This window comes from Etheostoma spectabile, chromosome 3 (genome assembly GCF_008692095.1).
Source record: "Etheostoma spectabile isolate EspeVRDwgs_2016 chromosome 3, UIUC_Espe_1.0, whole genome shotgun sequence".
Lineage (NCBI taxonomy): Eukaryota > Metazoa > Chordata > Actinopteri > Perciformes > Percidae > Etheostoma > Etheostoma spectabile.
Window position 1 is genome coordinate 17,430,142 of NC_045735.1, and position 22,505 is coordinate 17,452,646.

At 40.3% G+C, this 22,505-nt stretch overlaps 3 protein-coding genes across 4 annotated transcripts; 1 reads left to right on the forward strand and 2 right to left on the reverse strand.

Annotated features, from left to right (window-relative positions):
• Positions 1-1,338: 1,338 nt before the first annotated feature.
• On the reverse strand, positions 1,339-6,576 carry acad8 (acyl-CoA dehydrogenase family, member 8). The gene is made up of 9 exons (XM_032509234.1): positions 6,318-6,576; positions 5,459-5,559; positions 4,575-4,744; positions 3,097-3,206; positions 2,937-3,013; positions 2,711-2,848; positions 2,463-2,598; positions 1,662-1,759; positions 1,339-1,572 (listed from the first exon to the last, which is right to left on the reverse strand). Exons 1-9 carry the CDS (start codon positions 6,433-6,435, stop codon positions 1,354-1,356), a joined length of 1,167 nt encoding a protein of 388 aa, XP_032365125.1. The 5' UTR covers positions 6,436-6,576; the 3' UTR covers positions 1,339-1,353.
• Positions 6,577-7,370: 794 nt separating this feature from the next.
• On the forward strand, positions 7,371-12,171 carry thyn1 (thymocyte nuclear protein 1). Of its 2 annotated transcripts, XM_032509236.1 has the most exons (8): positions 7,374-7,632; positions 8,510-8,566; positions 8,646-8,794; positions 8,871-8,939; positions 10,891-10,983; positions 11,076-11,171; positions 11,255-11,405; positions 11,940-12,166. In XM_032509236.1, exons 2-8 carry the CDS (start codon positions 8,518-8,520, stop codon positions 11,984-11,986), a joined length of 654 nt encoding a protein of 217 aa, XP_032365127.1. In that variant the 5' UTR covers positions 7,374-7,632; positions 8,510-8,517; the 3' UTR covers positions 11,987-12,166. The 2 variants fall into 2 exon arrangements, with proteins under 2 accessions (XP_032365128.1, XP_032365127.1); XM_032509237.1 differs by lacking the exon at positions 11,076-11,171 and having other exon boundaries at positions 7,371-7,632; positions 11,940-12,171.
• Positions 12,172-13,398: 1,227 nt separating this feature from the next.
• On the reverse strand, positions 13,399-21,727 carry vps26b (VPS26, retromer complex component B). The gene is made up of 6 exons (XM_032509238.1): positions 21,037-21,727; positions 19,574-19,730; positions 19,222-19,386; positions 18,753-18,928; positions 18,499-18,641; positions 13,399-14,508 (listed from the first exon to the last, which is right to left on the reverse strand). The coding sequence occupies exons 1-6, from the start codon at positions 21,257-21,259 to the stop codon at positions 14,371-14,373; spliced, it is 1,002 nt and encodes a 333-aa protein (XP_032365129.1). The 5' UTR covers positions 21,260-21,727; the 3' UTR covers positions 13,399-14,370.
• Between the last annotated feature and the right edge of the window lie 778 nt (positions 21,728-22,505).

The window sequence follows — 22,505 nt, forward strand, 5'->3', positions numbered from 1 at the left end:
AACCCCGTGTGGTTCCATCACACCGACATTCTGAAAAAATTTTGTAATTTTCCCATTTTGGGAGTTTTAATGTAACCAAAAAAGTGAGGCAACATGTTTAAATTTTGGTTTTTTTAAAATTTGTTAAAGGGGCTTGAAACTTGTAAATGATGAAACCTACACGGCATTAGTGGTAAAAGATAGGGACCACCCTTTCCCCCTGACGGTCTTGTTTCTTTAAAAGCTACAACTTGGAAATTGGGGTGGGGTGGTAGTTTCAATTGTGAAAGGTATAGTACACTTTTTAAAAAATTTGATTTTTTGATCATTTTTCCAAAAAGTGTTCTGCAGTAGTCACTTTACCCGTAAACACATACTAAAGAGAAAAAGTTTAGACTGGGATGGAAATTAAATTTTTTTTAGGGGTTTAGGGTGATGTAAAAAAGGGAAATTCTTAAATTTTTTACAGGGCTTGGGGGGGGGAACACAGGAAATTTTCACGGTCTGACTGGGAACCCGGACCTCGTATAGGCTTTTCCTCTCGACTTTTGGGGCCTCTCTACCAAGGCCCCCCGGCCAAAAAAGGCGAAAATTCTTTTTTAAACATATTTTTATTTGAGTTGTCAACGACATAATTTTCAATTTTAAACAACCCATTTCTTTTTTTATCTGTGGCAGCTGCATGTAGGGGACTATACAGAACTTGGAAAATAAAAAACTATCTAAAGGCCCCTTTAGGCCAGAGTGCTGAGATGCTTTAAAGCCGAAAAACATCAAAACTTTAAAATGGGGTGGACATTTGGAAAATTGGACCTGAAGGGGCTTCCAAAAAAGCAGGCAGTACCAATCATTTGGATCCTCCTCTTTAAAACCTACTGTACCCAAAACTTTTCAACGGGACAGTTGCTGAGATTTCATCTAGAGGAAACTGGGGGGATCACGGGTCACCCTACCGCCTTGCTGCCCGGTACCCAAAAGAAAAAAACAGTAACTTTTGATGTTTCCCAAAAACCTTAATCTGGGCCTTTAGGAAAACCCGTCCCCCCAGTAAAAACCCCAGAGATCAGACCGTAACATATGGGCCCTACTGAAATTTTTAAAGATCCCGGGAAAAAAATTTAGGGGTCGTCACAAATTTTGGGGAAGACACCCATCACTTCGTTTGCCTTTGTAGAAAAGAGAAGAAGAAAAGGTCACAGAAACGCCCAAGCAAAACCCGCTGGTAAATTAAGGAACTAATTTTAAAACCCAAACAACACGCGAGTAAGGTCACTGTTATAACTCTCACCCTCTAGAAACTGATGTCATGTCTCGACAAAAGCTGCACCGCGTAGTCTTTGAGGGGAGCCTACCCACGTGCCTGCAGAGCCGGTTTCAGATTTTTGATAACAAGATAAAAAAGTGAAATAAGTGCAAATTTTTTTTTGGGGAAAAAAAAATAGCCTTTTTTTTTACCCCATTAAGACTTCTGTGGCGAAGGTTTGGCCTGGAGAGAGAAACTCGTTCTGGGGGTTTCCCCCAGCCCGTCGCAGCTTCCCGACCAGGAGGGAGACGCAACCACCGGTGGGCCCTTTTTGCCAGTTTTAAAAAAAAAATACACGGGGGGCCAGGGGGGGAGGTGATCAAGATTTTTTTTTTATGAGGTAAAAAACTTTGATTTGAATCCTTGAAAAACTACTTACCTGGTTGTTGGACAGCGTCTCTCCAAACTGCTTGCGTACTAAGAGATGATCCCGGGCCAGCTGCACGCTGGCATGCGCTGCCCCGAGAGAACAGGAAGCTGTTGGTGTTGTATTGAAACATGTTTGTCACCTGGATACTTTGTTGTTGAAACAGGTCAGTCACGGAGCAACTTATCTAGAGTCTGCTAACGTTGGCTAACACTAGCTGCCATGAGCGCCAGGGCAGACCAGGCCAAGGAAAGTTTTGCTTCTTATGAATGTTATTTCCTCTTGAAAAAGTTAGTCTTGATTTAATGTCACCCTCCAAAAAACCTTTATTATGTCCACCTCCAAAACACTTCATATTTAACCACCTATTTGTTTTGTTTACAGTATTCATACATTATGCACCTGTTACATCTACAGAAAATTTACAATTTGATTTAATTTTCCATTATCTGGATGATTCCAATCATTTTCTCTAGCAGACAAACAGACACACACACACACACACACACACACACACACACACACACACTTTGGTAGCGTCAAACCTCCCTATTTACGCAGTATACGGTATTACTGTGACTAATTAAAAATGATGACGTAAGACTCAGACAGCGTCAAACTGTCATAATTAAAAATTATCTTTAATATTTAATCCTTGTCTCCTATATAAGTACATTGCATTTTTTTAATGAATGTATTGAAACTGATACGTTGCTATTTTTAAGACCCTGCGGTATACCATATTACCCCCCCCCACTAATATATACAGACATGCATACTATACAATCAATGGGTAACTTGTGTTCTCCTCACCAATATTAATTCTGCCTCCATTCAGGCCTTTCATAGCTATGTTGAATCCTTGTCCTTCCTCGCCGAGCCGGTTGGCCACGGGGACGCCACAGTCCTCAAATATGACGGCCCTGGTCGGCTGAGAGTTCCAACCCATCTGGAGAGCACGGTGAAGGGCAGGTGAGTGACTGCGACTTACTTCTGCCATCTAGTGGTAAACTGCAACACTAGCTCCGGAGTTCAACAATCTGACGCCAAAGGAACTCTACCTTCTTTTCTTTTTTGCCAAAACTGAGACCTGGGGTTCCTTTCTCCACCACCAAACAAGAGATGCCTTTTGCTCCTTTACCCCCCGTTCGGCACATCACAACGTAGACGTCGGTGTCTCCTCCTCCGCTGATGAAAGCCTAAAAAGTCAAGCAGACAAGACACGTTTCTGACTCAGTTTTTTTTCCTTATAGGAAACCACATGCAATCAAACAGGTGTGAAATTACCTTTGAACCGTTCAAGATGTAATGGTCCCCTCTCAGCTGTGCAGTGGTCAGCAGTGAAGCAGCGTCACTGCCACTGCCTACAATCACAGACCCGAGCTTTACTATGTTGTAGTGCACATGTGTAAAAAGCAAAAAGTTTTGTCTCCATATGAAGACTGACCTGGTTCAGTGAGACAATAGGAAGCAAACTTTTCCATTGAACAGAGTTGGGGACAGAACTTCTCCCTCTGCTCAGTGTTGCCAAAGGTGTCGATCATCCAGGCACACATGCTGCAGAAAGGGGAGCACACTGGGGATTTGCAGGCAAAATACATTGAAGATGCAATGGCTTGCATAAATTTATTAAAAAGAGAAATAAAAAAAACATCTTTTGGAAATTAAGCTTAATGCCTTAATTCAAAAAAGGAAATTCCAACCCTTAAGAACACAATTTCTTGTGAATTAATAATGTATTGTTAAAGAAAAGTTCTTCCTTAAAATACAGGGGCAAAGTATACACCCCCCCCCTATGTTAAATACATGGGGCATAAGTATACAACCCCCCCCCTATGTTTTAAAATACATGGGGCCCTAAGTATACACCCCCCCCCTATTTAAATACAGGGGCCAGAAGTATACACCCCCCCCCTATGTTTTAAATACAGGGGGCAGAAGTATACACCCCCCTATGTTAAAATCAGGGGGCATAAGTTACACCCCCCTTGTTAATTACAGGGGCATAAGTATACACCCCCCTATGTTAAAATACAGGGGCAAAGTATACACCCCCCCTATGTAAAATTTCAGGGGGCTAAGTATAACCCCCCCCATGTTAATTAAAAGGGGCAGAAGATACACCCCCCTATGTTAAAATACAGGGGCAGAAATATACACCCCCCATGTTAAATTCCCATAGAGGTAGGCAGATTTGTATTATTAAAGGACAGTTTATTCATGGATCGGGTGCTATGCATCTTGAAAAGTTCCCTTGGTCTATAAAATAGCCCCCCCCCCATCATCACATACCCTTCACCATACATAAGGATAGGCATGGTTTTACTTAAGTTAGCTTAATAGCTGGCTTTATTTGCATTGAGAGATGATCTTATGGAAAGTTCCTCATGCCATCTATATTTTCCTAATCTTTTTGAATTAAGGCATTAAGATCAATTTCCAAAAGATGATTTTTTTTATTCCTCTTTATAAATCAACTTTAACATGGGTGTGTAAAGCCACTGTATATGGCATAGCTATCATTATAGGGGTCACAATGTAATTCATCTTATTTTCACAGACCTAAAAAGGAAAGTAGCAAATACATCTGGAAAAAAAGTCTAGTTGATTTTTGGTTTAAGATGATTTGACGGTAATGAATGAATTACATCATTGTTTTCTATTATAAATGATGTTTGACCTTAGTGAAGATGTAACTATAGTCTATGTATTCTAACAGCTTCACTAAAGTAATCTGTACAAAAACTCTTTTAGTCACATAACTTGATACATGGTTATTTGGGCTCGACACAACCAGATTCAAGTCAATTTTGATGAAGACATCCGTCTCTCGGTAGAAACAACCAAATAAATAATCCATCTTCATTTCATCTTAATGTTTTAACTGCAGGTGCATGCCATTGTGGCCATGTGAGGGGCTCGTACTTGTGGATGCTGATGTAAGCCGTGGTGCTGACACATCCTGTGGACAAGGCCTCGAAGATGACCGAAGTGTCCAGCCGAGACAGACCCGATCCCCCGACATCGGGCTGTACGTAGATCCCACCAAACCCCAACTGGGCTGCCTTCCTCATCGTCTCCACGGGGAACATTTCCTGGGGAAGGAGTGAACATGAAATGATGATGTTAAACTATAACTAAGCCCAGTAGACAAAGACACATGTAATCTATCATATTTGTGACTGTAAAAGAAAAGCTGCTAAGACATACAGGTACTTCACAGTTGGGGATAATGAAGACGCAGAAACGCTTCCTATCAAGTTAGAGCTGGGCAACATGGAGAGAAAAAATACAGAAGATATCCTTTTTTGACCAAATACATCAATGTCGATATTGTAGGGTCGACTTGGTGCTTGCACAGAATATTGAGGCAATGAGATTTTTGATAAATAATCATCAGTAACATGGATTTAATGACTAAGTGGGTAAAGGCAAATAATAGAACAGTTACAAAAGTCTGGTAAGATCTGAAAATGACATCACATCACTTTACTGTAATGCAGCCTTTAAAACCAGGAAAAGACAACACTTACATTAGGATATCCAAAATTTGAGACAATATCTAGTCTCAGAGATCGGTGTCAATATAATATTGCCCTATCTCAAGTCAATAATTTCAAAACTACAAAAATGATAGCTTAGTTTTAGGATGTGGGTTTTTTGTCATCTCCGTATGTGGAAACTGGATCTTCTGCAGCTGCATACTATTGCATACTAGACGTTACATCCTCCGGCCACAGGTTCTGGAGCCTACGTCTGCTGCCTCGACATGGTCTACCTGATACACTGTCTGCCTTGCTCCAACATACCTTCTGGTCCCACTCTGCCATGTGTGGAGCCATTTCATTGGCTGCAAAATCAAAGGCCACTTTCTGAAACTCTTTCTGTTCCTCTGTGAGTCCATGAGCAGCTGTCAAAGAGCAGAGAACACACGTGGAGAAAATAATCTGCAATCGTGCATGGAAACAGGTGTAGTATGTACTGTATGTACACTACCGGTCAAAAGTCTGGGGGTCATTTACAAATTTCCATTGCACTCCATTATAGACAGAATATCAGCTGTTGCATTTTTTTTTAACCAGGGCTCTTTGAAATACAATTGATCACTTTCAGTCCACTGATCTTAACTATTAGTCAAAATAATTCAGAATTTCTGCTTTTTTAACTCAAATATTAGGTGTAATTCTATATAAATGAGGGTTATTGACCAGGAATTCGAAAGAGTAGTAAAACTAGTGGTAGGAAGGTGTTAGCGAACTTTGAAAAGGTCAGAAAAATGGACGAAAATGTCAATTTTTTGTCCTTTTTTGACAAGGGAGGACAACACAAGGGCTAAACATACAATTCAAATTCTCTGACACATACAACCTAGGAAAAAGGTACGCGATATGACCTCAGGAAGAGCAGGGTCCTCATAAAATCAGGTGTAAAGCTAACACATAGTAGTGGCACATTACTATCAACCCCTGAATGGGCTGTGCGTGGCTTTCTCTTCTTCTATTCGGTCCAAAGACGTCCCGTTTGGGTGTTAAACTGAATCCCAACACCGGGCAGTTAGCTAACGTACCGGTAGTTCGGTAGCTAATGGTCACCGGTGTCACCCTTTCTTACATAAAACAGACCTGTCTCTAACTATGACGCAGCCAGTTCTCGTTTTCTGGAACTTACGGTCGACACAAGAAGCTACTCCTCGTCTCTGTGGGCTCCTGTTTAAAAATAAGCGCTGGTTCCTGCAGATGCTGGAGCCTAGTTTCGCAATTCTCCCCAGAGGTCTGCCAGCCGCCATGTTTACCCCGACACTGTTGTGTTATGTAGTCCTGCTGCTGCTTCTTCGTCTTGGGTTTTAACAGCGTACACGGTTATATACCGCAACCTTCTGCTTAGGAGTGTAACGATGAGACGTTTACGGAGCCCCTGGGTCCGTCGGAAAACAGAGTTACACTGTTAGACTGTTAAAATAAGATCTGCGTGGACAGTTTTTTTTAAACCGTGCCCTCGTCTTTGTAAAATGTGCCCACATATTTCCAAACGGTGCGCTCTTGTAGTTTAGTGGCGTAATGCATAGACATAATAAAGAGAGAGGTGTTGTGTAGTGTTTGTCAAATTCTGTTTTTGAGTTGTTGCCCCACCTTGTGGCCAATAGTGATATAGCTGTTACAATCATTGATGTTTCACAGGCGGGTATGGCTCACAGACTGCAGGCCCATATTTATTGTTATTAATATTAACGGTCTATGGTATGGCTGCGGCCAGGAGCGTCCAACGGTAAGTTCATAGGGGTCCAAAATACGAAATCGCGTATTAGTTAAACAAACAAACAAACAAACACCAAATAGTTCCAGTATTTTATTCATTAGCATGATAGTTGACGCGAGCTTTTACTTTGAAAAGTAAAAGTAAGAGAGATATTTTTCATTCCAGACGCGAGTTTTTATTTTGAAAAGTAGAAGCTTGGGGAAATAGAAGCACCCGGTGGAATGAAGGAAGGAGTTTTTTAGTTTGCCTGTAATCTGCATTTATTTTATAGACGGACATATATTTTAAGTGTTGTATTCATCGGTATGGTAGTGTGCATTTATCCTATAGACATATTTTAAGTATTTTACTAATTGCCGTTACTGTTTAGTTAAAAAACACTAAATATTTCAAATATTTCATTCATTACCATGATAGTCGACGCGAGTTTATTGTATTCCAGACGCGAGCTTTTATTTTGAAAAGACGGCATGACATGGGATTTCTTTAACTGTCTATGCATGGGACGCTCCCATAGACAGTTAAAGGACGCTCCGGGCTGCAACCATATAGTCTTGGAGCATTAAGAGGTTACAACACAAACGGGAGTCGCTGTCAATTAAATCAAGTGCACCAATACGTTTGTTGACGTCACGTGTTGTTGGCTTTTTTTCCCTTCGGATTTTGATGGCTGTCCGCTTTGGTGCCGAGCTCTCCTAATACTTCTATGCTTTGGAGAACTTCTTAGGTAAGATTTTTCAGTGTTAATGGAGGCTATTTACTGACACAGAGCTGCATTGTAATCTGTATTCCTTTAAAACTATGAAGGCACTTTTATTTACGTGTGGCTCAGGTTTGTGTAACGTAAAAAGTTGTTAAAGCTAGCTAGCTAGTAGCTATTCAGCCATCCATGTCTAACGTTGATGCCTATAAAGAGTGCACGCGCTCAGCTAGCTCCACCTAGCTTCAGGTGAACCGCAGGAATGTTGAACTTCTCGTTTTTAGGAACCGTTAGTGTTGTTTTATCAACGAAGTTTGGCCAAGTAACACACGGCTCATTTATCAAATCAAGTGTTTGTATTTTTCTGCACGTGTTTGCACTACAACAAATCTTAATGCAAGCTTTTTTATTACGATAATTTGACAAAGATTATAATTTATCACGTAGTCGGTGATGGTCATTCTGTAAGGTCACTGTGGAAGTGTTGAGAAATATTAACACGTGTTCTTGGCTCCAATGAAGAATTAACAAAAGGTTTAACGAAACCGAATGATGAAAGTGCCATGACAAAGACAATAAAAAACATATATACTGTGTATAAATATATTTATATACTGTGTATCAATATATGTGTATAAAAAATTGTTAATGGATGGGAATGTCTTTTGATTTGGGCTAACATAAAACAATATCTGACTTTCTGAATGAAAGCACTTCAATACATACATACAAACATACATACATACATACATACATACATACATACATACATACATAGCGATGGGAAAGGGACAGCTACCATGGTACAAATAATATGAATGGTAGACAAATTGAGATCCTCAAGGTATGTCGTCATATCACCCTGTTATGGACGATACTTCATGTTTAACATGCTTCTTCATAGACTGACAGATGCCACCAAAGACGAGGGCCAGAGTGAGTAAAAGGACAGCAAATTCAGGTAAATGAAGTCGCAGATTAAAACTTATTCTCTCGTCTGGTATGTTGTTTTCTAACGAGTGACAATTATTGCTCCAAAGACGATGCCGGTGAAAAGGTTGGCGGTAAGAGGAAAGCTGCAGCGTCTGAGTCTGGAAAAACTGAGGAGCGCTCCGAGCCGCCACAGTACTGTCACTGGCTGATGAAGTCTGAGCCCGAGAGCCGCTTTGAAAATGGGATCGACGTGAAGGTACAGAGCCTCCGGCACCGTCTGTTGGATGGGGAGTGGGCTGCACTTGTCTGATGCGTCTGGTTGCATTCTGCAGTTCGGGATCGAGGACCTGAAGGCTTTACCTGATCAGACTGGCTGCTGGGACGGAGTCCGCAATTATCAGGTAGGGACAAAAGGGACTCCTGATATGACTACTAGAGATGGTCCAATACCATTTTTGTGCTTCCTGATACCAATTCTTTATTTGTTTTTATTAATTCAGGACAATGCACATTGATGAACATGCACAACAGTACACGTAAATGTGCCAGATTGTAGCCCGAGGGCTAATTTCCATCTGCAGTCCAATAGGCAGGTTGGAGTTACAGTTAAAAAAAGACATAGGATAGTAACATTTAGTATATAAAACCAAGAAGAAACAAAAAAAAGATTCTGATACCTGAACTCGCGTATCGGCCGATACCAGTGTGTCATATATATTCTATACTACTGTCCCTGGATGGATGTGATATGATTTCTATCTTTGTCAGTCTGGCTCAGGTTAAACTCTTTCTCAGGTCAAACACAAACAATGAATGCCGTAGAACTTTCTTTAATCATCCAGTTTGACAGTCAGTTATAACGGGAAAAAGAAAATAAATCAACTACTTTTTAAGATAATGTTTGTATTATCTTAATGTTAAAAGTAATGTTAATATTACAGAGAGACAGTGGATAGGCATTGAAAGTGGGAGAGAGATGGGGATGACACGCAGTAAAGGGCCGCAGGTCAGATTCGAACCCGCCCCGTGCACGACTCAGCTAACGAGGGGCGAACACTCTTACTGGGCGAGCTAGAGGCCGCCCCGTAAATCAAGTACTTTTTACGTAGATTTTCTTTAGGGCTTTATTACGAGGTGTCGGATCGGTGCATACACTCCAGTACTTTCTCAGTACTAACCGATACCAGCGTTAAGGCAGTATCGGAGGCGATACTGATATCTGTATTGGAACATCTCTAATGACTAGCTGTTTAATTGAATGCCTTTTATTGACATTGCATTTAAGTACAATAAAATTGTAGTGCCACTCTAGTATGGACCGAATACATCTCAGCCATGATTTTTAGTAAACACTTATCTTTCATGCAAGCTAACCATAACATAAAAACACAATTTTCCCACCCTCACACTAAATACTAAATATTCTAATGTGGATAAAGTGCTGAGTAACCGTGCAAACTGCATCATTAAAAAAGGTTTAGCTTCATTTAACCCTTGTGTTGTCCTCCTGTCAAAATGAAAAATCAACACTTTTGACGTTTTTTTGGAATGTTTGTCACTTTTTTTATGTTTTCAACACTACATAACACTAACTTATTAACTTTAGTTTTACAGTTATTTTGGAGTTTATGGTCATTTATAGGAAATTAAACCAAATGTTTGAGTTAGAAAAGCAGAAATTAGAATTATTTAGACTAAAATTAAAGGAATGGATAATCACAGACTGGAATATGTCAACTTTTACTCAATACTATTTCAAAACCACTTCAATTTGTTTTTCAAATGCTATAAAATTAATGAAAGTAGAGATTTGTACTTGCCAAAGAGCGTTGTGTGGAATCGATTGTTTTTTTTAGGTAATTAAAATAACATTGATATAGGAAAACGGGTTAATTTGACCCAAGGACAACATGAGGGTTAAGACAGTTATTGCTTTGGAAAGGAAGCCACTTGTCCTTGTTGTAGACCTCTTTAGACGTCTCCTTGAGGGCAAGAGTTCAAACAGTGGGTGACCAGGGTGACAACAGTCATGTGTAATTTTGGGATTTTGAGAGCAGTCTTGAGTTGGTAATTTCCTCTAGAGATGGAAGAGGACAACCAACTATCTGTGCTGTGTTGGTCCCTCGGCTGCAGAGCGTCCAGCGTACCACGCAGTGACCAGGAGGGATCCATGGAGGAACGGCAGAGGAGCACCAACAGCTTCTCAGACAGGTCGGCTGTTGGTGCTCTTCTACCGTTCCTTCCTTTGGACATTTTAGTCTCACCAGCAAATTCTTTACTCTTGTTTTTTTAATTTATTAATTTTTTCTTCTGTCTTTGGGAATGGCTCTCTGAATTATCCATCATCTGCAGGCGCGCAATTTCATGAGGCAGATGAAAAACGAGCAGTTGGCCTTCTTTTACCACAGCAACTGCAAGGAACCCGGGATAGCCGGAGTCATGAAAGTAAGTCTCGCTCTTTCCCCGGCTGATTATATTCTAAAGATTTAAACAAAGCTACAGACAGGCATAGTATGCAGCTGGGATTCTTTTTCTAGATTGTGAAGGAAGCTTATGTGGATCACACTCAGTTCGACAAGAAAGATGTCCATTTTGATGCAAACAGTAAACCAGACGACCCCAAATGGAGCACGGTAGACTCATTCAGCCATCAAAGTACAATTACCGATAATAATAGATCAGGGATTGGGGTTGATTTAGTCTTCTTTTCCCTCAGGTAGATGTCCAGTATCAAAGAATGTTGAAGCGTTTCCTTCCTCTGTCTGAGCTGAAGAAGTACCACCTGCAGCATCGAGCCACAGGAGGGCCCCTGAAGGACATGGCTCTTTTTACAAGAGCCAGGCTCTCCGTGCAACCCCTAACCACTGGTAAGTGAAGACCTTCTCACATGGTCTTCTTTTATGGCGTTTTTCCACTGCATGGTATCTACTCGCCTCGACTCGCCTTTTTAGGTTCTCCATTACAAAAAAAGGTCCCTGGTACCTGCTAACGGGTACTTTTTGTCGAGGTTCCAAGCGAGCTGAGGCGATACCAAAAGGTGACTTAAAAACCTGCAGACTGCTGATTGGTCGGAGAGAATCCTCACTAATCACTGCGTCATCATTGCTAGCGATAGATGGGGGGGGCGTGTTTAGCGGTAAATAGTTTATCCAACACGCCGAGATTTAAAAACAACACACCTTAGCCGTTCTGTGTGTGTGTCGCGTTAGGTCACGGCAGTTTGCTGCTATGACGACCAGCCACGCTCGCCTCACGCATGAGGCGGTACTAATCTGCAATGGAAAAAGGAGGACGGGGCACCGCGGTTGAGCCAAGCAGGTGCCATTAATGGAAAAACGCCATTACTGTAGGTTATGGTGCTGGCCTGGGGGGTGAACCCTCGGTCTGCTCTATCTCTGCAGAGGAGTTTGACTTTGTCCTGAGTTTGGAGGATGAGGAGCCTCTGTGAGGGTCTGGACCAGGTGATGCTTGGTGACCGTGAAATCATGAAGCAGTGACCTCGTCCACAGCAACGTAGTGTTTTGTGTTGTTCATGAATATGATTAAATCTGTTTTGTAAAATCATGGCTCACGTCTTTTTTTTACCTATACCTCTGAACCATTCAGAGCGTGCTTGCTTTGGGTGGGAGTTGCAGGGTCTGGATACAAAACAGCAGCAGCATATAAACTAATATATATGAGCATGTAATGGGGATTAGGGTTGCCCTTTGTCCCTAGAACTTCGCCGGGCCTTGTTTTATTGCCATTATGTAATGTATGTATGGCAGCATAAAAGTGCCTTCTCACATTCTGCTCTCCAAATTTACATAATAACGTACACTGATGATCCAAGTGAGTGGGAAGTAGAGCCCGACTTTACTTTGGTCAGTTTAGCTCGTTTGTTTATTCTCTGGAAACCCACAGATCAAATTGTTCTCTAATTGCCATTATGGATGGCAATGATTTCAACTGGTTCCCAATCTTTCTTTCCAATTATCCTGTTTTTTTTTTTGGCTGTCCCTCCATCCCTTATCACTGCATCCCTGTCATTCCCTGTTTTTATACAATGTTGAGAACTGGCCAACCAGATTTATTTGCTGTGCATTCATTGTGGTTAATTATTAAATTGAAAGAAATACAGATGGACCTCTCAAACCTAGCTTTCTCTCGCTCTCTGTCTGTCACTGCCAAAATGATCTTTAAAAACAAATTCAGGATGTTGTTGTTGGTTGTGTAACAGGAAGTGAGTAGTACAGTTATTTTTCATATCTATCATAATCTCGTGGTCTGGTACTGGGTCGAGGTCGGCTGACTGGTCTTTTCAAGATGTCATCCTCAGAGGAATATGATGTTAAATGGCCCAACGTAAATTCCTATTTGCTTTAATAAGTCTTAAATGTTGAACTTGTCAAATAGAACTGTTGGACTGTTTTTGGTTGGACTGGCGCCTGTTTTTTTTCCTGGAATCCTTGTAACGTAACACACACTACACAAGGGCTGCAACTATTGATTATTTAATATTATTGTTGACTTCTTACAAAATGAGTTAAAGCACTGTTTGTATAAATAGCTGCACTATTTTTTTTTTAATCGACAGACTAATCTATGAATTGTTTTGGTACAAGTTTGCAGTTTTGTAATTGACGCACAAGCAATTCAGTAAAAAAATCACTTGGCCTCGATGGATGGATGGATGGATGGATGGATAGATGGACTGATTGATTCATCACCTGTTCAAAGCTGTCAGTGTTAAATGCCTCTTAGTGACAACACAACTCATTCGTGCACGCTGTACGTAGCAGTGTTAGTAAGATGTCTTATAGATTCCACCCAGTCTGATCGGTGCATCATGTCTGTCACAAACACTCAAAGTCCCAGCTTTTTTCCCATTTGGCATCCATTTATTTGACTTTTGGGGACAAGGAATAATTAATTAGCATTTTGCAAAAGATAGATAGTTCTAATGTAACTTTTTCTCTGGTTAAAAGACTAAAATTATGTTATAGAGGCAGGAGGACTTCATTTGCTCGATACAGTTAGGCACAACTTTCACTTTCACGTCTCTAATGAAGAGGATACAGAGGACTTCATACTATCAGACCTTAATACAAACATCCTTTCCTAACACCACTGGAACGCCAAGGCAAAGCATGAGAGATCATGTTGTGGCACCGTGTACTGTATAACCGATGTACACAAGCTGGAACAGGACAAAAGGTTTTAGCTGGTCTTATTTACAGATCAAAACATGACAAATGTGCAGGATAATATTTCAACCCTCTTGCTCAAAAAGGAAAAGTTTCTGCTTCCATAATTTCTTTTGTGCAAACACACACAAAACCAAGACGAAAAAAGTGTTCAGCAAGATAAAGCAGTGCAAAGTTATCTGAGACTTCATGACCTTATAACAGTGTTAGGAATGCATTCATTAAAAGGTGGAATGTTGGAGACACAGTAATGAACATTCTTGTCATCAATTCAATTGCGTTAAGAGATTAGAAATTAATTTATCCCAAAAAAGCATTAACAGAAGATGTTAAGAAAATCGCATGAGCGGTTTTAACACAGTGGACATCGCGACAGGTGATTAGTTTTGATTCCCATAAAGAAAAGAAAAATGCATTAATGAGGAAGGAGGACAAGACCAGCAGCCTGAAGCCACTTTGAATGCCTCATGCAAACTCTTTCATTGTTCACATACTGTATGTGTTACTGTATGTCGGTCTCCCTTCTTCACCAGTAGCGGCTACAAAGAAAACCGCTGCTTCACCAGATGTTGTACAGTTGACGGGTACCTCCGACGCGGACGCCGAGGGGTCTCGTGAGAGGAGACGGGAGGGCTGTGGCTCTCTTCTACCCGCTTTCCTCCTTTGCCGCCTGTTCCAAAGCGCTCTCTGAAGCAGCCGAGCCCTCGAATCGCTGAGAGGCAATGGCTGCCTGATGAGACATGCTCTTCCTCACCACGTCGCCTTTCCTCCACAGTGTGATTTCCTGGACGAGGAAGCGGGTGGTGAAAAGGTTTTTAGACTCCATGTGCTTTATTTAGTTAAACGTCTCATGACATGGTGCTCTATGGATGCTTTTATATAGACCTTAGTGGTCCCCTAATACTGTATCTGGGGTCTCTTTATATAGACCTTTAGTGGTCCCCTTATACTGTATCTGAAGTCTCTTTTATATAGACCTTAGTGGTCCCTAATACTGTATCTGAGTCTCTTTATATAGACCTTAGTGGTCCCCTAATACTGTATCTGAAGTCTCTTTTATATAGACCTTAGTGGTCCCCTAATACTGTATCTGAAGTCTCTTTTATATAGACCTTAGTGGTCCCCTAATACTGTATCTGAAGTCTCTTTTATATAGACCTTAGTGGTCCCTAATACTGTATCTGAAGTCTCTTTTACATAGACCAGCTGCCACTTTGCTCGTTTGAAACCCATGATGTCTCTCTCTCTCTCTCATGGGTGGGCAAAGCCGAGAAAGGGGAGGTACCCTCCCCTATGACCTTTTATAGAGAAGGATTCCAGATCAGCCAATCTGAGCTTTCATTTTCTCAAAGGCAGAGCAGGATACCCAGGGCTCGGTTTACATCTATCACCATTTCTAGCCACTGGGGGGGCCATAGGCAGGCTGGGGGAATGCAAATTAATGTTAAAAAACCTCAAAGTGACATTTTCATGCCATGGGACCTTTAATGTACTGATACCACTGAATAGTGACTCCTTATCCATGAATGCTAAAGACTGTCAGTAATTCTAGTGTTGCTCCAGTCAAATCATAAGTAACGTTTGTATATCAGCTGCAAAATGCTCTCCTTAAGAAACTCATACAAGCTATTGTTACTAGAGGTATTTCAGGAAGTTTGTGTGGTAGGTTTTGATGAGGGTCAGACCTGATGTGACATATGACACATAAAGGGGGCGTGTCTGTGTGACGCTACAGGCCATACGCTGAAAGAAAGAGACCGCTTTGTTCATCCCACAACAACTTTTTTTCTAAATACACCTTTGGAAAACCTGAGCTACAGCGGGGAGAGTGGGCTCACAGAGTCCCGACGAAGGATCCTGGAAAGCGGACCCAGAGCGAGGCAGCCCCTGACGACGTGGTCACAGATATATTATGGTAAATGTCTTTTAATAGCCAAAGGTTTTTATTGTTATCTTTGTACTGTCTTCTTTTTCTGTACTGTATTCTTCTTGCTAAAAACAGATAAGGGAATTTTTCGGGAGTCGTCCCAAAAGGATTGATACAGAGCCAGAAACCATCTGACACAGAACAGCGGCTGGGTGAGTCAGTTTAACACAGCACAACCCTCCTTAGGTGGGACGGTATCGACTCATCCAGGCCAGGTTTCATTCTCACGTTAAATAGATACGCACAGGGAGAGGAGACTATGTATTTACTATGTATTCAGCACAGAAGATCACCGGCTGCCCTCTCCCCTCCCTGACGGACATCTACACCTCCCGCTGCCTCAGCAGAGCAGAGAACATCATAAAGGACAGCTCCCACCCCGGCTCTGATCTGTTTGACTTGTTGCCCTCAGGAAGGCGCTACAGGTGCATCAGAGCACGGACCAACAGACTCAAGAACAGTTTCTTCCCGAAGGCCATAACCACCCTGAACTCACATATGCACTGACTCCACTCCACAGCCCCCCTCGGCCCCCGGACTGTCTTCTTCATTCCGTCCGACTGTGCAATATTATTGTTAAACTGTTACTGTTATATAATACCTCATAGGACACTGGAATCTGTGCAATTTCATTTCATACAGTGCAATATTTAATACATTAACCTTTCCATTACTGTGCAATATTTATTTACTTAACATTAGTACTTAATCATTTCATTCCATCACTGTGCAATATTATTTATTGTGTTAACACTTACCTATGCTTATTCAAGCTGATTTATATATGTATACTTGACAGTCACTACACTTCATATCTTTGACTTTATATTTTGATATTTTATACTGTTATATTCTTTTGTCACTACACTAGACAGTCACTACACTTTATATCTTTGACTTTATATTTTTGATATTTTATACTGTTATATTTTATACTGTTATATTCTTATATTTTTTTGTGTCAACACTGCAAAGGGATTGCTTTAATCTCGTTGCACAAGTACCGTGTACTTGTGTATAATGACAATAAAGGCATTCTATTCTATTTAATGTTACCAACTAGTTTAGCCTTTAGTGGCTGTGTAAAAAAAAAGAAAAGTTGAAGACCATCACTTGCTCCCAGAGTCAAAATGACATCTTCAAATTGCTCGTTTCCTCCAACAAAAACCAAAGGTATTTCATTGCTGAGAGTATTATACATGGCCAGGTAATCTGGTTCCTTTACCTGTATTTATAGAGTTAGGAGGACCAGGTATTATTTTCACATTTATATGTACATGTATATTTTTATCATTTGTATTTATATTTTTCCATTCCGAGTACTTATGTAAACTGTGGTTAAACTCTATATAATCTACACTATGGAGACTTACTTTTGCTATATTATTTAATTAAATTTATTCTATTTAATTTCATGTCACTTATTCACTTGCACCGCACTATTTTTGTACTATAGCCAACAACAATTTTTGTACTATAGCCTATTTTGTACAATAGGTAATTATGCATCTGAGCGTACAAATATGATGTGCGGAGTTCCGCAAGGCTCCATTCTGGGGCCTCTTCTGTTTAACATCTACATGCTTCCACTGGCTCAGATTATGGAGAAAAACAAAATAAGTTACCATAGTTATGCGGACGACACACAAATTTACATAACCTTATCTCCAGGGGACTATAGTCCAATACAAAAACTGACTAAGTGCATTGAACAAATTAACGACTGGATGTGCCAGAACTTTCTGAAATTAAATGAAGGAAAAACTGAGGTGGTTGTTTAAAAGTCTGCGCTCAGCTTCAAACAACAATTTTAAAAACAACAGACAAAGCCAGAAATCTTGGTGTAGTCATGGACTCAGACCTGAATTTTAACAGCCACATTAAGACAATTACAAAGTCAGCCTACTATCACCTTAAGAACATATCAAGGGTTAAAGGACTTATGTGTCAACAGGACTTGGAAAAACTTGTCCATGCTTTCATCTTCAGTAGACTTGACTACTGTAACGGGGTCTTTACAGGTCTCCCTAAAAAATCATTCAGACAGCTGCAGCTGATTCAGAACGCTGCTGCTCGAGTCCTCACTAAGACCCAGAGACTGGATCACATAACTCTAGTTCTGAAATCTTTACACTGGCTTCCTGTGTCTCAAAGAATTGATTTCAAAGTACTCTTGCTAGTTTATAAATCCCTTAACGGTTTAGGTCCAAAATACATTTCTGATCTGCTACTACACTATGACCCCCCCCCCAGACCTCTCAGGTCATCTGGGACAGGTCTACTTTCTGTCCCCAGAGTCAGAACTAAACAGGGTGAAGCAGCTTTCACTTTCTATGCTCCTCATATCTGGAATAAACTCCCAGAAACCTGTAGATCCGCTGCTACTCTCAGTTCTTTTAAATCAAGGCTGAAGACCTTTCTTTTTAATGCTGCCTTTCTTTAAATGACTGCTCATTTCTTTAAATTTCTTATGCTGCACTGTAACTTTTATTCTTGTGTTTTATGTGTCCTAATGTTTCTATTTTGTTTTTAACTGTCTATTCATGTGTTTTATTAGTTTTTAATGCTTATGATTTTTAACTGTTTGTACTTGTGTTTTATCTGTTTAACTGATTTTGTGTAAAGCACTTTGAATTGCCCTGTTGCTGAAATGTGCTATACAAATAAAGCTGCCTTGCCTTGCCTATGGCCACCTAATTTTACTTAACAATATCTTTTATATAATGCCACTTTACATCCATTCAGTACTTTTGCACATTGTCAGTTGTTTGCTGCTGTAACAAGGGAATTTCCCCATTGTGGGATGAATAAAGTATTCTCTCATCTCATCTCATCTCAGTAGCCTACCTGCTGTTTGAAGTAGCGTCTCTCCTCCTCGTCGATCAGCACCAGGTTCAGGTAGTAGCGCACAGAGAACTTCTTGTTGATGTCTCGCATGGTGGGAGTCAGGTCATAACCAGCGAGGAATAACCGGATGGGAATGGACTCTCCTGAGTTATAATACACATCGAGACAGGTTGGATAATAGACATGATGACTGAGTGAGGGAAATGGTCCATGGTTATAATAACGGACTGAAATAATGACAAAGCGTGGTTTACCCCTGACTGGAGCGCCGTCCATGATCTCGTACTTGGCGATGGTGTCGTTTTCATGGTATACACTCGGACCGGTGCCCGTTGTCTCACGTTTGATGATGTCAATCTCCATGTGCTTAATCTTAATCCTCACCAGCAGGAAATAGATTTTCCCAACGATTACATCTTTCAGATGGTACCTGTCGGAGGACAGGGACAGACATGAGCATAATTTGTCCATTAATCAATCGACAGGAAACTGCAATTTGCAAATATGGCACCAAAGAAATCCGTGCTTTCAGCTTCTTAAATGTATTTGCTGGTTCCTTTTGTTTTCTATGGTAGTAGACTGATTATTAGAGCTGGGCAATATAGGGAAAATCAAATATCACAATATTTATGACCAAATACCTCTATTGATACTATATAGATAAAACAGGTGAATCATTGACAAAAAAATGCCTACAGTTTGTTGCAACCCTATAAGTCTTACTTGGATTTGTTGTACTCAAACTCAATGTGGAGACAATCCTCAATTCCAACTTCCATTTTAATGGAGGAGTTGAGTTCGGGATAAGTGCTCAAGGTGTGGACCACAATGTCCATCTCTTTACTGATGTCATTTAGTCTTCTGATCACCGTGGCCCGGAGGAAATATCTGCAAAGGGATCAAACAGAATGACAACACTGCTGTTTCTGCAGCTAAGCCATCAAATATCCCGAAAGGTAAACGTAGGCCACGTCAGGCGTTACCGTGCACAGTTTAAATGTTAAAGGGGTTAAAGAGGGACACTTTCAGTCACCCGTTTCACTGCGTGTAAAGCAGAGCGAATTATAACACTTACCTTAGCTTGACGTTCTGGCCTGTGTAGGACTCGTAAGGTTTTTCAACGTGAGTGAACTCAAAGTCAAAGGTCTGCGACTGAGTTATTTCCCCCGGCCTCGCGAGATCTTTCACCAGGGAAACAAACTCATGATGGTTTCCTCTGTCGTAGTACAGCTCTAGGAGAGACAGACAGTACCAAGAAAAGCTAAATAAGAGGAGTCCACTGTAGGGTGTTGCATAATATTTAGCCCTGACTTAAACATGTACTGATGTTAATAAGCGGTTAAATGTACATTCTGCAATACAGAGTCAGAAAATGATTCATTTGTTTCAAGAGACAGGGTAGTTACAGCGGTACATTTGAATTCAAACTGGGCAATACATGACCAGGGGGACTCAGCTGGTAGAGTAGGCGCACATTTACATAGACGTCGAGGCAGAGGTCTAGGGTTAGAGTCCGACCTTCCCCCTCTCTCACCTAGCTGTCCTGTCCACCTCATGTTGTCCTCGGGTCAAATTTGACCATTTTCAGTTTTTTTTTAAATCACAAAAAATGGGCCTTTGAAATAAGCGCTGAACATGTCAACATTAGACATATCAAATAACTTTGAAAAAAACATAAAAAAGCACCCACAACATTGAAAAAGTGACAAAAAATGTTAAAAAAAATTGATGATAGCAATGGTTGACGGGAAGACAACACAAGGGTTAAAAGGCGAAAAAGACCCAAAAAAATCTTTTTTTTAAAAAAATTACAAAACTGGACAATATATATATTTTTTCATAATCCTTAAACACTCATAACTATCCTGTTTGCTTAATAAAATAAGATTTGAACCTGTTCGGCAGCTCTTCTCGCTTAGTTTGTTCTTTTCAGTATTGTTATCATCATACAAAATATCATGTTAATATTTTGCTTGTGTTTTACAGAAAGAGCAAGGAGAGAGTAGTTTCTGCAAAGGATTCTGCCAAGACCTTCAGAAAAATGGTAATTGATGTCAAACGACACCATGAGTATATCTTTTAAGGGAACATTGGGTGCTTAGCTCTGTGATTGGCCCTGTCCAGTGTTACTATTTTCTTTGGATCCTCCCCTAGTCCCAAATATAATTTTATTATTATTTATGTGCACCATAATATGCTAATATCAGAGGCTGGACTCTTCTGTATGTACTGTGTGAAATCATTGGTGGGCATATGTAAAAACGTCTAAACTAGGGCTGGAGAAAATCACGATATTTTTGACCAAATACCTCGGTATCGATACCACAACCATATTGTAAACAACAGAACAGTCACAACAGTCTGGTAAGTTCAGAAAATGACATCACTTTACTGTAATGCAGCCTTTAAAATCAGGAAAAGACAACACTTATGCCATGTTACGATATTACAATTTTCAAAATCTAATACGATATAATATCGATATATTGCCCAGCTCTACTCTCAACTGTGCCAGTTCTAAAGACAACATTTACCTACCTATTTGGCCAACAAATTCAATTTTGATCCCCTGGTGCTCCAGCCTCTTCCCGGGGTTCTTTAGGGTGACGTTCACCTTTCCACTCACAGTCTCGCCATCATAGAAAAGAAAGTATTTGTCTTTCTTTCCATCCTCAGTCTTGTGTTCAGCCTTCTTCCTCGTTTCAGCGTCACTCAGGACCACATCAATTTCTGCACTCTGTCCAAAACTAAAGAAACTCATCGTAACGTGTGTGCTGTGTCAACTCTTATGTGAACTGACTTGTTAGCGGAGTGACCCAACAGCACTGCTGGTGTCTCAGAGTGGAAAGCCCGAACACGGTGAGGCCTGCTGGGCGTGCGAGCTTCACTTCCCTCTCGGAGCACGGACACGCTACTAACCATGGAACAAGTCGACGGGGTCTTACAGGAGCTCCACGTTAGCTATATGTCCATACCGAAGCAGAATAGCAATACGACGGCACAACGAAAACGCACAATAATACGTCCATTAGCAAATAAGCGCTTTCGTGTTTTCCTTCTGTTGACCTAAATGTCTCCAGTAAATAGTCTACTTCGGCCAGAGACAAGTCTTTTCTTTAATGGACACGGTGCTCGCTCTGAGAGTATATTACATGATTGTTTTCTATACGAAAACACGGTGAATGTTGTCAAATGATCAGGATGTACGCCACCTGCACTGTGTTAACTACTTCCGGGTGGAGCTTTTCAAAATAAAACCGGGTGCTGGTGTTTCAAACCGGAAGTCAGACCTTTTTTTATATTAAAAAATGTAGTTGTAAGGAAGACCAGTGGTGAAAACTTAATTTACTAAAACTACTGCAATGTAATTGTTAGAAAGCGATGACACATGGTGAAAGAAGTATTCCGGTCATTTACTTAAGTAGAAGAAGCAATACCACAATATATTAATACTCAAAATGTATGCATGTTTTCTGAATATGTATACTGGATGTATATGTATACATCCAGTATACACATATGTATACATATATACATATATGTATTTATAAATGCACATATATATATATATATATATATATATATATATATATATATATATATATATATATGGAACAATATGTACTGGTGTTGGCAGCTTTATTGCTGTAGCTGGCTAAAGTGTAACTGATTTTACCTTCTTTATATACTTTTGGAGTTTGGAGTTTAATTTAAAATATTCATTGTGTAAATAAATATGCCATATTTAAAGTAATTATTAAATAGCTGTCAAATATTTAATAGTACAATAGCTTCCTCTGACATGTAGTGAAGTTGAAGTATAAAGTGGCATAAAATGGAAAGTACCTCACTTCACTTACAGTACATACAAAAATATGATCACTATACTTTTACTTGTAATGAAGTATTTAGGCGTTATGGTGATGCTACTTTTTGTCTTGAGTAAAGTATCTAAATTCTTCCACACCTGAGTAAGACACATGGTACTGACAAAACACTTTAAGCTA

Excerpts from the sequence above, each read along its gene's own strand:
- acad8 (XM_032509234.1), bottom strand. The coding sequence starts at position 6,435 with ATGGCGGCTGGCAGACCTCTGGGGAGAATTGCGAAACTAGGCTCCAGC. Across the intron at positions 5,560-6,317 it reads AGTAGCTTCTTGTGTCGACC|CTGCTCATGGACTCACAGAG; the intron begins GTAAGTTCCAGA and ends GCTCTTTGACAG. Across the intron at positions 2,849-2,936 it reads ACATCTTGAACGGTTCAAAG|GCTTTCATCAGCGGAGGAGG; the intron begins GTAATTTCACAC and ends TTGACTTTTTAG.
- thyn1 (XM_032509236.1), top strand. The coding sequence starts at position 8,518 with ATGCCACCAAAGACGAGGGCCAGAGTGAGTAAAAGGACAGCAAATTCA. Across the intron at positions 8,795-8,870 it reads AAAATGGGATCGACGTGAAG|TTCGGGATCGAGGACCTGAA; the intron begins GTACAGAGCCTC and ends TGCATTCTGCAG. Across the intron at positions 10,984-11,075 it reads GGATAGCCGGAGTCATGAAA|ATTGTGAAGGAAGCTTATGT; the intron begins GTAAGTCTCGCT and ends TTCTTTTTCTAG.
- vps26b (XM_032509238.1), bottom strand. The coding sequence starts at position 21,259 with ATGAGTTTCTTTAGTTTTGGACAGAGTGCAGAAATTGATGTGGTCCTG. Across the intron at positions 19,731-21,036 it reads TGAATTTGTTGGCCAAATAG|AGCTGTACTACGACAGAGGA; the intron begins GTAGGTAAATGT and ends TGTCTCTCCTAG. Across the intron at positions 14,509-18,498 it reads GACGCTACTTCAAACAGCAG|GAAATCACACTGTGGAGGAA; the intron begins GTAGGCTACTGA and ends TTCCTCGTCCAG.